This window comes from Aethalodelphis obliquidens, unplaced genomic scaffold (genome assembly GCF_003676395.1).
Source record: "Aethalodelphis obliquidens isolate GAN/ISIS:26980383/991018 unplaced genomic scaffold, ASM367639v1 scaffold58, whole genome shotgun sequence".
NCBI classification, from domain to species: Eukaryota; Metazoa; Chordata; class Mammalia; order Artiodactyla; family Delphinidae; genus Aethalodelphis; species Aethalodelphis obliquidens.
Genome location: NW_020838002.1, coordinates 7,462,331 through 7,478,048, shown reverse-complemented (window position 1 = coordinate 7,478,048; position 15,718 = coordinate 7,462,331). Strand labels below are relative to the sequence as shown.

General features: G+C 47.1%; 1 protein-coding gene across 1 annotated transcript; it reads left to right on the top strand.

Annotated features, from left to right (window-relative positions):
- The first annotated feature begins 6,048 nt into the window (after positions 1-6,048).
- LOC113609656 (uncharacterized protein C17orf47) lies at positions 6,049-8,323 on the top strand. The gene is made up of 2 exons (XM_027087092.1): positions 6,049-7,543; positions 8,181-8,323. The coding sequence occupies exons 1-2, from the start codon at positions 6,049-6,051 to the stop codon at positions 8,321-8,323; spliced, it is 1,638 nt and encodes a 545-aa protein (XP_026942893.1).
- The last annotated feature ends 7,395 nt before the right edge of the window (positions 8,324-15,718 follow it).

Genomic DNA, 15,718 nt, shown 5'->3' with positions numbered 1-15,718 from the left:
AAAGAGAAAGGAATTTAAACATTTCACTACAGAAAATCAACTAAACACAAAAGACAGTAATGCAGGAAATTTGGGACAAAAAGCTATAAGGCGTACAGAAAACAAATAGCATAATGACAGAAATAAGATCCTCCTTATCAGGAATTATTTCAAATGTAATTGAATCAAGCTCTCCAATCAAAAGACAGAGATTGACAGAATGGATAAAAACACATGATCCTAGAGGAAAACATAGGCAGAACACTCTATGACATAAATCACAGCCAGATCCTTTTTGACCCACCTCCTAGAGAAATGGAAATAAAAACAAAAATAAACAAATGGGACCTAATGAAACTTCAAAGCTTTTGTACAGCAAAGGAAACCATAAACAAGACAAAAAGACAACCCTCATAATGGGAGAAAATATTTGCAAATGAAGCAACTGACAGAGGATTAATCTCCAAAATTTACAAGCAGCTCGTGCAGCTTAATATCAAAAAAACAAACAACCCAATCCAAAAATGGGCAAAAGACCTAAATAAACATTTCTCCAAAGAAGATATACAGATTGCCAACAAACACATGAAAGGATGCTCAACATCACTAATCATTAGAGAAATGCAAATCAAAACTACAATGAGATATCATCTCACACCAGTCAGAACGGCCATCATCAAAAAATCTACAAACAATAAATGCTGGAGAGGCTGTGGAGAAAAGGGAGCCCTCTTGCACTGTTGGTGGGAAAGTAAATTAATACAGCCACTGTGGAGAACAGTATGGAGGTGCCTTAAAAAACTAAAAATAGAACTACCATACGACCCAGCAATCCCACTACTGGGCATGTACCCTGAGAAAACCATAATTCAAAAAGAGTCATGTACCACAATGTTCATTGCAGCACTATATACAATAGCCAGGACATGGAAGCAACCTAAGTGTCCATCAACAGATGAATGGATAAAGAAGATGTGGCACATATATACAATGGAATATTACTCAGCCATAAAAAGAAATGAAATTGAGTTATTTGTAGTGAGGTGTGGATGGACTTAGAGTCTGTCATACAGAGTGAAGTAAGAAGAGAAAAACAAATACCGTATGCTAACACATATATATGGAATCTAAAAAAAAAAAAATGGTCATGAAGAACCTAGGGGCAGGACAGGAATAAAGACACAGACCTACTAGAGAATGGACTTGAAGACCCGGGGAGGGGGAAGGGTAAGCTGGGACAAAGTAAGAGAGTGGCATGGACATATATACACTACCAAATGTAAAACCGATAGCTAGTCGGAAGCAGCCGCATAGCACAGGGAGATCAGCTGGGTGCTTTGTGACCACCTAGAGGGGTGGGATGGGGGGGTGGGAGGGAGATGCAGAGGGAGGAGATACGGGGATGTATGTATATGTGTGGCTGATTCATTTTGTTATAAAGCAGAAACTAACACACCATTGTAAAGCAATTATACTCCAATAAAGATGTTAAAAAAAAAATACATGATCCAACTCTATGTTGTCTACAGGAGACTCACCTGAGATCCAAAGACACAAACAGGTTGAAAGTGAAAGGATGGTAAACGGTATTCCATGCAAATAGTAACCAAAAGAGAGCAGGGGTGGCTATACTATCAGACAGTTGACTATATCAAAGTTTACAGGGGACAAAGAAGGACATTATATATTAATAAAAGGTTCAATGCAGAAAGAAGACATAATAATGATAAATATTTATGTGCCTAATGATAGACTGTCAAAATATATAAAGAAAAAATGACAGAACTTCAGGGAGAAATAGACAATTCTATAATAATAATTGGAGACTTCAAAAACCCACTCACAGTAACGGATAGAACAACCAGACGGAAGATTAGTAAGGAAACAGAGGACTTAAACAACACAACGAGCCAAGTAGATTTATAGACATACACAAAACACTCTACCCAACAACAATAACAGAATACACGTTCTTCTTAAGTACCCGTGGAACATTTTCCAGGATAGATCATATGTTAGGCCACAAATTAAATCTCAATAACATTTAAAAGATAGATATACGAAGTCTCTTCTTTTACCACATTGGGATGAAGTTAGAAATCAATAACAAAAGGGAAACTGGGGGCTTCCCTGCTGGCGCAGTGGTTGAGAGTCCGCCTGCCAATGCAGGGGACACGGGTTCGTGCCCCGGTCCGGGAGGATCCCGCATGCCGCAGAGCGGCTGGGCCCGTGAGCCATGGCCGCTGAGCCTGCGCGTACGGAGCCTGTGCTCCGCGACGGGAGAGGACACAGCGGTGAGAGGCCCACGTACCGCAAAACAAAAAACAAACAAACAAAAAAGGGAAACTGGAAAATTCAAAAAATCGTGGAAATTAACATGCTTTTAAACAACCAATGGATCAAAGAAGAAATCACAAGAAATTAGAAAATGCTATGAGATGAATTAAAACAAAAACACAACATACCAACACTTACAGGGCACAGCAAAAACTGTACTAAGTGGGAAAATTATAGCTATAAATATTTATTAAAAAGTAAGGATCTCAAGTTAACTATGTAACTTTATAACTTAAGGAACTAGGAAAAGAAAAACAAACTAAACCCAAAACTAGCAGAATAAAGGAAATAAAGATTAGAACAAAGATAAATGAAATAGAGAATAGAAAACAATACAGAACACCAGTGAAACCAAAAGTTGGTTCTTCAAAAAGATCAACAAAATTGACAAACCTTTAGCTAGATGGACTAAGAAAAAAAAGTCTCAAATTGCTAAAATCAGAAATTAAAGTGAGACTATTACTACTGATTCTACAGAAATAAAAAGGATTATAAGAGAATACTATGAACAATTATATGCAACAAAGAAAATTTTGTACAACCTAGATGAATGGACAAATTCTTAGACACAGAAAACCTACCAAGACTAGATCACAAAGAAATAGAAAATCTGAGTAGACCTACAGTTAGTAAGGAGCTTGAATCAGTATTGAAAAATCTTTCAACAAAGAAAAGTCCTGGGGACTTCCCTGGTGGTCCAGTGGTAAAGAATTCACCTTCCAATGCAGAGGATGCCGGTTCAATCCCTGGTAGGGGAACTAAGATCCAACATGCCATGGAGCAACTAAGCCTGTGCGCTACAACTACTGAGCTTGCGCACCTCAATGAGAGAACCTGCGTGCCACAAACTACAGAGCCCATGAGCCCCAGAGCCTGTGTGCAATGACTAGAGAGAGAAAACCTGTACACCACAACTAGAGAGAAGCCCATGCGTCGCAATGAAACATTCCGCATGCCTCAACGAAGATCCCACATGCTGCAACTAAGACCCGACACAGCCAAAAAAATTAAGAAAATAAATTAAAAAAAAAAAAAAAAAAAGTAAATGTTAAAAAAAAAAAAGTCCTGGGCCTGATGGCTTCACTGGTGAATTCTACCAAAAATTTTTTTTGTATTTTATTTTATTTTTTTTGTGGCCATGTTGTGCAGCATGCGGGATCTTAGTTCCTCAACGAGGGATCGAACCCATGACCCCTGCATTGGGAGTGTGAAATCTTAACCACTGGACTGCCTACCAAAAATTTAAAGAAGAGGGACTTCCCTGGTGGTCCCGTGGCTAAGACTCCATACTCCCATTGCAGAGGGCCTGGGTTCAGTCCCTGATTGCAGAACTAGATCCTGCATGCTGCTACTAAAGGAGCCCACATGCTGCAACAAAGATCCTGCATGCTGCACCTAAGACCCGGCACAGCCAAATAAATAAATACATATTAAAAAAAATTAAAGAAGAACTAATACCAAATCCTCAAACTTTTCTAAAAAACTACAGAGTAGGGAGCATTTCCTAACTCATTCTGAGGCCAGTTTTACCCTGATACCAAAGCCAGACAAAGACTCTACAAGAAAAAAATACAAACCAATATCCTTTATGAACATTGGTGGAAAAATCCTCAACAAAATACTAGCAGACAGGATTCAGCAGCATATTGAAAAGATTATACACCATGACCAACTGGGATTTATTCCTGGAATGCAAGGATGTTTCAATATATAAAAATCAATCAATGTAATATGCCGTATCAATATAATGAAAGAAAAAAACCACATGACCATCTCAATTGATGCAGAAAAAGCATTTGAGAAAATTCAACAGCCTTCATGATAAAAACATTCAACAAACTAGGAATAGAAGGAAATTACCTCAATATAATAGCTATATTTGAAAGCCCATGGCAAACATCATACTCCATGGTATGGAAAGACTGAAAACTTTTCCTCAAAGATTAGGAAGAAAAGAAGGATTCTTGCTTTCACCACTTCTATTCAACATAATTCTTGAAGTTCTAGCCAGAGCAATTGGGCAAGAAAAAGAAAAGGCATACAAATTAGAAAGGAAGAAGTAAAATTATCTCTGCAGATGGTATGAGCTTGTATGTGGAAAACCCTAAAGAGTCCACACACAAAAACATTAGAACTAATCAATGAATTCAGCTAAGTAGCAGGATACAAAGGCAACATACCAAAATATGTTGCATTTCCATATATGAACAATGAACCATCTGAAAGGGAAATTATAAAAGCAATTCCATTTATAATAGCATCAAAGAGAATAAAATACTTAGGAATTAACCAAGACGATGAAACACTTGCACTGTGAAAACTATGTACTACAAAACATTGCTGCTCTTTCCTGAGTCTGGGGTGCAGGTGGGAATCAGGGAGCAGAAGTGAGAGAAGGACCTGGGACTCGGGAGCGAGAGAAGGCTAAATAGGCCCTGTGTCAGTAACTCATAGTTTCTCAATCTATTGAGATTCCTGATACATAAAAACGTGGGTTTTCCGGGAATTCCCTGGTGGTCCAGTGATTAGGACTTGGTGCGTTCACTGCCGGTGCCTGGGTTCAATCCCTGGTTGGGGAACTAAGATCCCGCAAGCTGCACATTGCGTCCAAAAAAAAAAGTGGATTTTTAAAAATTTTAACTTTATGTCTCTAATCAAGTCTGAATATAAAGATCCAGAAACAGTGATTCTGAACATCCCATAACTGCCATGACCCTTCAGAGTCAACTGTGAAATGCTGGATACGGTAGGGTCTGTGTCAGAGACTGGGAGAACCAGTGTGTGAAAGGCAGAGAAAGATGACAGTGTCTCTCTCTTATCCAAAATGCTCATCCAAGTTGGAAAGTCACTCTTCAAATCAAGAAAGGACTGGAGTCCAGCTGGTCATGATAGCTGAGAGGAGGGAATCATGAGAAAGGACACTAACATTTATTGTGGGACATGCACCTACCAGGCAATGGTTTCCAGATGAAGAAACCAAGTCTCATGCAAGTCAAGTAACTTGTCCAAGGTACACAAGTAGCCATTTGTGATTGAAACCGATGACTGACTCCAAATCCCTTCTACAATCCTACACTCACTCCTGGGCCAAGAATGTGTGAGAATTTAGGATTTGAGCAACCCAGCTTTTCACCCCAGGACCAACCAAATCACCCATGAAACCTGTAAAAAGCTGGAGTTCTATTTTTTTGCCTTATATATAGTGCAGTTCCAAACCAAATTGGGACAATTTTGTACCTTGCACCTTATTAAAACTGGGGCTACACAGCGTGATTGATTTGAGTAGCCTTGCCTTAGTAGCATGTTCAGGCTGATTCCTTCTCTCTGGATGAGTCTCTGGGAATTCCTAGAACCTGGGGAGAGTAAGGGAGGATCTACAGCCTTCGTTATACACACCAGGGAATCCTTGTTTTGCTGAGAACTTGGTCAAAGCTTTGGTGGTGTCAGCTCCAAAGACAAATCCACAGTTTCCTTGCAGTTACTACGTAAGAGCATCTGAAGAATTGTGGCTGTATCCCAGAATATTTCATAGGAGGCTCCTTCCTTTATGACATCACCAGGCAGGTAGCTAAGGGGACTATTGGAGACACTTGGAGAGCAACAGCCACCTTTGTGGGAGTGCAAGAACAGCAGGTTTTAAAACTGAGGGTAAATATTCAGGCTTCATCAGGACCCTGAATACAAGCCAGCCGTTAAAATATGGGCTCTACCCACAGAGGCTCAATCTATCCTATGGTCAAGACAAATAAAGGTGGGTCCAAGGTCGCAGTTTCAGCACAGAAAGGGGCCGAGGTTACTAACACAACCCCTCAGCGAGGACACGAATATGATCTTGCCTCAAGCCAGCGGCGTGGCACGGCCTCCATGATCCCTTCAGCCCATCGAAGATCAGAAGCTGGGCATTCCACCATTCCCCACTTAGCCTCAGAGTACCCTGGATCTATCACCCCCCACTCAGGGCCAGGCCTCTCCGGAGCACCCAGCTGTCGAACCGAGATCCAATCAAAATCTGAAGCATACCGCCATGCCGTCCAGATCCAGCAGAATGTTAGTACATCCAGAGAGCAAGCAGCTAGAAGATGGGGTGAGAGCAAACCAGGGCGTGATATCAATAATCGCTACTCATTAATTCCAGAGGCCAAATCCTCTCGCCGGTTGAGTTTTGTCAACCAGAAGGACAACTTCACAATCTTAGAAGAAGACTCACCCTCCAAGGTCCAGTACCCACAAGGGGTCAGAGTTCCCCATAGGCCTTTGGTTTATCCAAAGGATGAAGCAGTCCAAACTGAACCCACTCGAAAGAGTTTGACTGCTGCTAATATCAGATCTCCAAGGAGACCCTTTAGCCCGGAACGCAGCGGCAGCCGCATCTGTAGAGTCTCTCGACCGACCCAGAGACGGACCCCTGGCCAAGAATCTGAAATGGGCTGTCAAAACTCAATTTACACAGACCCTAAGGCCTTGCATACAAGTATGAACTTGGAATCATCCCTCAGACTCTCCTTCCTTAAAGATTTGGATGGTGGACGCAAAGTTTCTATGCTCCCAGAGCCTGAGTCTATCCGCAAGCATTCTGTCTACACTGAAACCAAGTCCTTCCCAAAGGTCTTAATATCATCAGAAGTGGAGCCCAACGTGAAGGCCTCAATCCGAGGAGACAGTGAGGGTGGCCACAAGGTCACCATCTCCCCTGGGGGACAGTCAGCTTCCCGTGTGACATCTCGAGCCATGTCTGAGAGCCCCTGTAAATCTTCCATGTTTGTCACTCCAGAGCCCATCTATAAGCAGCATACCACAAGACCCTCAAAAAGTAATTATGTGTCCTCAGGACCCACACTTAGGCATCCAGAGCCCTCTGGAAAGCCCTCTGTCCATGCAGAACTGGAACTGACCCCTCGGCCCTTACCCCCTCGGTCCTTACCGAGATATGGGCCAGACTCCTCATGGTGGGCCTTACTCAACCCTGAAGTTGAAATGCCCCAAAGCCAGCCAATAACACTTGATTCCGAGCCTAAGTCCCCTTCTCCCGTAGACCCTTCAATGTCCTTTTTTGAAATGGAATCAAGCCCTTTCTGTGAGGATCTCATGTCCCCGAGAGGGAAGCCAAGTCCATCACCACCACCATCACCAAAGGAGTCTCCAAGCCCGGAACCGCTGAGGGAAGTGTCACAGGTCCGCAAGCACACCTCCAAACAACCCATTCAAAGGTTTAGTGCTTTCTTCTTGGGTATGTGAAGAAGCAGACTACCCAGGTGCAGCCCCAATTTAGTGAGGTGGGATGCTGGGGTGGGCAAGAAGTTCTCCCTCTGCATTCTGGGCCTCAGAGCTGCCCTCCTTTCAGAGCCAAAGTTAGACCCCTCCTTGAGCCCATTGCTCCATTCCTTCCCCACCAGCTTCTCTGAGCTCCAAGCTAATGACATCGATGACGATGCTTGGGCCAGAGTCAGGCATTGACTCTTCCAGGCAACGCTGCTTAGCCTTTCAATGGAAGGTAGTAGAGAGTGGTTTGCAGGGTGGGAAGCTACTTCCCGAGAGTGAAGATAAAGAACTGAGCTGGTAAAGAGAATAGGGTCCTCAGGTAAATATTCTGGCCACAAAGCGGGCCATAAATGAGCTGGGACTTAGACTTCCAAGGGGGGAGAGGCATTAACAGTGGCACAAAGAGAGGGTGGGGAAAAAGGGAGAGGGAGGGTGGGAATGTGATATTTAGTCTCAGGCTGGAGGAGCTTCTTGGAGACATCAAGGGCTGAGGGCACCTTTGTGTGGAGAAACGTGGAGCTAGAAAGGGAGATGTTAAGCAGTGAGGGGAGGGGGCGTGTATCCCACAGAGAGAAAAAAAGAGCAACAATCTCTGTTACTTTCAGATGTCTCTGAGGAAATGTACAATCGTGTCATCTGGTGGCTAAAAGGTCTGTGCTTTTCCCTCCTGTGGGTCCACTCTGGGGGGCTGGGAGGCAGGAGGACAGTTGGGAGGGTGGCTCTGTATCCGCAGAGCCAGATCTGTTAGGATGGCCCGTGCTGGGATTCTGACTTGAAGGGGCAGAGGAACGTCTCATCTTGCCTAAAATTCTACCATTAGAGTCATTCCTTTGGGACTTGGAAACTTTTTTCATTCTCAAGAGTCTCCTTTTAATGGGAAGGAGTCACTTTTGGAATGGAGAACGATTTAAGCCCATGGCCTTTCAGATTAACTGGTCTTTACCTACCATGTGATAAAAAGCAAACATCAAAAGCCCCGTTAACACAAGTGACCTGCTTCATGGTCTCACTCAGGGCTAACTCCAAACTTATTCAGATTGAGGGGGTATCCCCACGTGTGTCTCTGCTTCCTCAGAACCCTCTTCAAGCCCCCATCCCAGGATCTGGGAGGTACTTATTGGCTGCCGCCCTGGCAGGCTCTCCAGGGATGTCTAGGTGAGGATATCAGTGGGTCCTGCAGCCAGCCAACTTGAGAATCCCCAGGGTCTGACCCCCCTCCCCCCACACTCACTTTGTGCTCTTGACCTCTCTGATAGGAGGGAAGGTGGGAACCAGTCCTAATACAGAGCATCTTAGTGGCAAGGAATTCCTGCTTCAAGCGTTATGGACCAAAACATGCTCCAGTCCTATGAGCACAAGAGAGGCCAGGGCTCTAGATGAGGACGTTCCTAGAGAGGAGAGAGCCCTGGGAATGCAGTCCAGTCCCCACCAGCAGTCCTGCCCCTCAGAGGGAGCAAAGATCCATAAAGGAGAGGTTTTTAGAATTTTATTATTGGGTTTGAGCCCTGTGTCCACTATTTTCTGACTGTGACCTTGGGTAAGTTATTTTACCTCTCCAATCATTAGTTTCCCCATCTGTTATTAGGAACAATGGCTTCCTCTTAAGGTTCCTGCAAGGACTCACCAAGCTATTACACGTAAAGCACTTAGCATGGTGCCTGGCAACAGTGAGCACACAGTAAATGCTAGCCATTGTTATTTGGGCCACTTTGGACTAGGAAGGGATTTGGGCCAGGTTGTGCCCAAGTTCACTGGACATCTTTAGTAAAATTCTCTTTTTCCCCTCCTGTTGGCACTCTCTGAGTTCCATTTGCTGACCCCCTGGGAATGCCTGGCTTCTACTCTCTCCATTATGACAGATGAGGAGGTAAGAACGCCCCTGGGAAGTTACTTCCCGTCTTTCCGTGCTCCCCCTTATCCAGGTGCCTCTCTTACCCTTTAATGGAAGCAGATGTGAAAGGAGACAGACAGAGGTGCTCCCTATGGTTGGGCAGGTTGTTCACTGCACAAGGGCACCTGGCAGAGAAGCAGGGGCTGAAATCTAGCCTGTGTTCCACTTGCCAAGCTGTGCACCTGTGGGGCTGCATCTCCCCAGAGGGGCATTTACATGAAGGTACCAGAGCTAGTTGCAACGCTGGAGAGAAGGAGTAGAGACCTTTTGGCAAACGATGAATCCTGCCAAGTGCTCTGTGGGAAGGCTGTCTGGGAAGCCATAGGCTGGACCCATCCCGCTTGGCTCTCCCCTCTCCAGCCTAGGGCACTCCAGAAAGGGGACATTTTTCTGGGTTACACACTATTTGAGTCCTCAACTTGGAAAGGCACAAGGTGAACTCTGCTCTCGGCAGCCCTGTGTCCTGAATTTGGCAAAGCGTGTCCTGATTTCACAGTGCGTTGTTCCTATAAGTACTTTCATTCTTCTTGGTCCATGTTTGATAAGATTGTCCAAGCTCTTTTGCCTTTGTTCTTTGTCTTGCCATATCTCTCCCTTACCCAAAGTCCAGCATGGCCTCTAATGGACTAGCCCAGGATGGACAGTTGACTACAGGTGCAAAAGACAAATGAGATGTGCGTGTGGCAGGGGACAACAGCCAGAACAGCTGCGGGGGATGTGCCAGAAATGCGGCTGCCACCCCCCTCTGCCATGGCTGCTTGTCTAGCCCTGGGCCCTGGGCTCAGCTGTGGGTGGGAGCAGCTACTTTTAGAGATTATCTCCATGCAAGACAGTAAATCCTTCTCTCCCTCCTGCCTTTCTCTCTTCCTTCCTTTCTCCTTTTCTCCCTTCCTTCCATAAAGAGTTTTTATTCAGATGCTTAGCACTCTGCTAGGCACTATTGAGGAAACCATTGAAGCCTCGCACACACATTCTTTGGCCTTGAGAAACTTACCATCTGGATGGGGAGATAAGACATATGGGCAGGAAACATTGAAACAACAATATGAAATAGTCCGTGCTCAAATGTTCAAATGAATGCAACAGACTGAATAAGTGCCCTTGGAGGGTCTTAGGAGAGAGGGAGTCAGCAGGGACTTTGCGGGGAGGCGGTCAGGTTACCCACTCCTTCCCAAAGCCGGCGGGGGGGGGGATATCTTAACAGCCAGCCTCTTGTTCACCCCTTGATGCAAACCTATACCTTTGGGAAGGGATTAGTATTTCCCCTCATTCAGGATGTGATGCTTTTGACAGAGCAAGTTCCTCCCTGTTTTCCTCCAGCTTGCCCTCTTTCTTTATGCATCTTGTTTTAGTTTAGGAAGTCAAAAGCCTTGGCAGCAGGACGGCTCCTTCTCAAAATAGCTCTTATCCTGTCTCGATAATTGCAGCTCTCCAGCCTGTTCAGCAGCAGAGCTGCTCCCCAGAAGCTGGGAAGAGAAGACTCCCAGGCAGCGGGGCCTGCTGGTCTTCTCTGGATCTCTGGAAGTGGGTGGCATGGAGGTGGGCCCGGTACTCTCCTCACAGGGTGTGCAAGAGCTAGGCCTTCCTCAGACTGCTCCCTAGGCTGCATGGCCCACAGGCAGTCCCAGGATGAAGACTCTGTGGTGCTGGTGTCCAAGGCCTCTGGTTCCTCTCATCTAGGAATGGTTGACTGTGGAGTCTGGTCCAGATTCCATTCCCGGCAGGAATTCTCTGGTGGCCCAGCCATGGCGCCTGGCTCGTGGATGGCAGCCTGTTTGTTGCTGAGCTTCACAAGCCTTTCTGGGTCCACAGCTGGGGACGCAGCGTGATTCAGCCTCCTCCCAGGCGGCCCCTCAAGACCTTTTTGTCTAAGGAGCAGGGTAGACAGATGCTTCTCATCCTTGGTTTGGGACATTAGGGACTGGAGTCTTCCCGGAGGAGGTTATGCTGGACTGAGGGAAACATTCCTGGTGGGTTTTTTTTTGGTACCAGAACTAGCAGAAGCTCAATAGGAAGGTCCTGAGGGTGCCCTCTGCGGTCAGCGGGGGCTGTCTTCTCACACAACCCTGGGGAATTCCCTGGAATAAAGCAGCTCTTGTTGGGAGGGGCTGCCCTGGTCCCAAGATCCTGTGTCCTCAAGGCACCTAACCTACTCACCCTTAGATGTGCTGTCAGGGGACAAGGTGGTTTACTCCCTGCTCTATCAATTATGCAAGGAATCAACTCTGGAAAACAGGCCAGGAACAAGAGGAGGCTGTTTCAGTGATACCTAAGGCACGCTTCAGTATCCTAAGGGTGACATGTCATTTGTCCCTGGGGGATGGGACGGCCAGCCTCCTCTTGGCTCCTGAGTCACAGGGAAGTTTTGCTCAGGTAGACTAACTTGGCAAGGAAGGACCCAGAGCCTAGGAGCAGCACAGGGAGGCTCCGCATTCCTGGGGATGTTAACAGGATCCTAGGATATGGGCTGTCTGGTGGGAACCCCAGAATCATTTTCCTACCCTCTCATTTTCTCTTGCTTTGTACAGAGGCTCATAGTTGAAAGGGAAGGGGGTTGTTGAAAGGATGGAGCAGAGCTGCTGAAAATGGGGCAGGGCACCTTGGGAGGCTTTTCATAGCAGCCTGACCCTCGCTACCCCGCTGCTTTTCCTGTCAGATGGTACCTTGTTCACTGCAGCTATCGTGGGCAGTCAAGCCCAGAGCAGGATGGGAGGCTGGAGACCTCTGGCCCAGACTTGCTATTTTGGGCACAGGCTAGGGTTTGCCCCGGGTGCTCCTGACTTTAACATTGAAAGTCTTGCATCCTGGGAACTCCCTGAGTCCTGAGCAAACCGGGACAGTTGGTCACCCTAGGACAGGTGGTGTGGTATGCCTCAGCAAGAGCCTCTGGAAGCACAGGGCAGGGGGGTAATGTCCTACCTCCACCGGGAGACCTGGGCAGATTGCTCCCTCTGTCCGTGCAATGAGGGCAGGAAAATGCTATGCCTTCCTCCCGAGCTTGATGGCAGAATCCCTTCACTTTTTTGTTCTGCCCAGCATGAGCACACATAGGGAAGAACCAGCCACATCCATTTTGGACTTTCTAGTGTATTTCCAGAAGCTACTTGGTTCCCTGCCTGGAACCCATCTCCAACATTACACATTTCTATCAGAGTAATTCGTTTAAAGTGGTGGGTTTTTCAGGTAAGAAGAGAGACAGTGGGCCTGAGTAGACTGGGCAGCTTGGCCTCAGAGGGCAGGTGCATACTCAGATGAGAAAGAAAATCTGTAATGCAGAAGCCATCTGACAGCTGCTCAGCCAGAGGAAGGCTGTCCTGAGTGACAGAAATGATCATGTCCCTTCACCCTCCTCTGCTCAGCTGCCTTTGGCCCAGCTGCCACGAGGGGAGAAGCAAGAGACAGCTGCACCTTGGGGGCTGAATGCAGGCCTGGAGGAGGACAGAATGCAAGGCAGCTCCTGAGGGAAGCTCAGACCCCGACACTGTAGATGGGAAGACTGGGTCAGCCAGTCATTTCCTTGGCACACCTACCACCGGCAAAGTCAACTAGCTCCAGGGCTCTCAACAGTGGCTGTGTTGGGGAATTGGGTTCAATAAGTCTGAGACCAAGACCTGTTTTCTAGAGATAGAGTGGTGTCTAGCTGGAGAAGCTGACTCCACAGTTGGTGGCAGCATGGTCATTCCAATGTCACTTTAGACTAAGTCTTCTCTCCCATCCCTCTACACCCATTACACATGCACATGCTCATTCTTCGGAGGGAAGGCATTTGAAATAGTCACAGTTGACAGTTGCTAGTTTGGTGTTGATCATTTCGGTGTTAGCTGAGATAATAGCTGCCATTCATTTTAGTGATTATACCTGCGCTAAGTGTATCGCCTTAGTGAATCTTCACAGCAAACCTATGAGGTGGACTTTTTCTCCCTATTTCACAGATGAAGACACCGAGGCCCAGGGCTTGCTCATCAGTGCCTGGAGAGCTCTAGGGAGCATCTTGCCCCAGGGGTTCATGTGTGGTGTATAAACTCTTTTTCTGTAGTCACATATTCCTGGGAGATAACTTCCTGATATTTCAGTAGCACCGTTAGATATCAAGAATTGTGAGAGGAAAGGTTGTAGTGGGGGTAACATCTGGGTCTCTGCCTTCGAACTGAGAGGCTGGGAGGTCAGCGTGAGCTGGTAAACAGCCAGAATGAAGGGCAGGTTATGGGTCAGCAAAGCCCATAGCCTCAAGGCTTGTCTGTACTCCAAAATCAGAGTGGAAACTAAACAATGATTCCTCTTGGTCAATCCATATCGATCAGACATCTCTTGGGGGCAGAGGCCTGATCACCCAGGCAGACATCGCGTGACATAGTCACTGAGTTGAAGTGAGTAGAGGTTAAAATAGAAAACATACTCCCCATCCTTGAGGGGCTTGTGGTTAATTTGGAGAGAAAAGTATACAGATGGATCACTTGGAAGGAAGTGAATATCAAAGGACAAACAAAGTCCAGGGCAACGAGTCAGCGAAGCTTCCAGCATGGAGGCCCTTGGAGGGTCAACACCAGGGGGAGACAGACTTTGGCTCAGGTGGTGGTAACTCACCACCCAAAGATTGAAGGGCAGCTGTTAGAGCCAATGAGTTTTTGGCCATGGAAGATATTCGAGCAGAGGCTGGAAGGTCAAGGGAGGGGGACTTGAAGGGAGTCAGACACGCAGGGGGTAGTGGTATTAGGAGGTGTGTAAGTCCCTTCCATCCCTGAGCCTCCTGTGCCCTGTCCTGCCACAGAGAGGATGTTGGAAGGGCCCTCTGGCTGGCTTCTATCACCCTGCTGGCTCTGGAACTGTCCCTTGCTGCGGCCGTTCAGCAGGTGCCAGGAAACACTGTGTTCCCTGACCTTGCTGCCCACATCTCGTGCCTGCCCCAGGATCATGGGACACTGGGGAGCAACAAGGGAAGGAGTGAGGCTTAGGGTATTTTGGTTTCTTGCCTCTGCACACACCTTGCCGGACAGACTGGCTAAGGTTTCCTTGAAAGACACAAGCCAGTGATAGATAGATGTTTGGCTCCACCAGGGCTCTCTGACTGTATCATCACTGACTCAACACCTCTGGGGCAGGGGTACTATTAGTTCTTGCACCACTTAAGGGAAACTGCTACCGAGAGGCAAGTGTGGCCTTTGCTAGTCAGGCAGATCTGAAGTCCTGATTTCCGGTGGTAATTACTTTTTATTCTTGACTTTGGACCTGGGCCCTGGCTTGGCCCAAGTGCAGCATCCTTGTTTGCCATCACTGTGCCATATACCCTTCACCCATGCGCGGGCAGGAAAGATCCAGTGGAGGGGGGGCCAGGAGGTTTTCCGTAAAGACCATATTAGCCTGATCTAAGTAGAGGGGGCCCAGGACAGCAGACTGGGGCCGTGGTTGCTGATATGAGTTTCCCAGAAGAATCACCCTCTGTGCAAGGTGTGTGTCGACTCTCCAGACGCTTGGCTTGAATACCCGACCCCAGCAGTGCCCCGGAAATTGTACCCTAGTCAAGGACATCAATGCCTGGTGGGATGTTGAATTTCTTTCTTTCTTCCTTCCTTCCTTCCTTCCTTCCTTCCTTTTCTGCCTGCATGGCTTGCAGGATCTCAGTTCCCCAACCAGGGACTGAACCCAGGCCCCAGCAGTGAAAGCCTGGAATCTTAACCACTAGGCCACCAGGGAACTCCTGGGATGTTGAATTTCAAGAGAGAACCAGAGCTCCAAGAGCTGAGGGGCACTGAGGTAAGGTTGGCCAGACAACCTGCTGGCTGGTGGTGGCACAGAGCACACAGTGATCAGTGACTCACATAAGGGCTGCTATATCTCAGCCCTGCTTCTGACCAAGTGTCAGACTCTACCTGTCCCAATACAGAACATGAGAGCTGGAGTTGAGGGTAGAACAATCCTCTCTCTCAACGGGGGAAACAGAAGCACAGGGAGGGGAAGGGACTTTCAGGCAGTGAGATAGTTGCCAGAGCTGGCATGGGGACTTACTCCCGGGCCAAGTTCTCACGGAGACCCCTGAATTGCTACAGGGCTAGCATGCGGGGCTGTATAGGTAGAGTGACCCAGAGTCTACCTCAGGCTTTTATTTTGCCCAGCCCATGCTTCATGTTGGGCCTGTGACCATCAAGACCATGAATTCCATGGTCCCTCCCTCTTTTGGGGCCTCATTTCCTTCAAAGCAAGCTGGCACCAACATGCCTTAGGAAACACAGGGCTCTCTGGGGTCTGGGCAGCAGG

Coding starts and splice junctions, on each gene's coding strand:
- LOC113609656 (XM_027087092.1), top strand. CDS start 6,049: ATGGTCAAGACAAATAAAGGTGGGTCCAAGGTCGCAGTTTCAGCACAG. Junction 7,544..8,180: donor GTTTAGTGCTTTCTTCTTGG/GTATGTGAAGAA, acceptor TGTTACTTTCAG/ATGTCTCTGAGGAAATGTAC.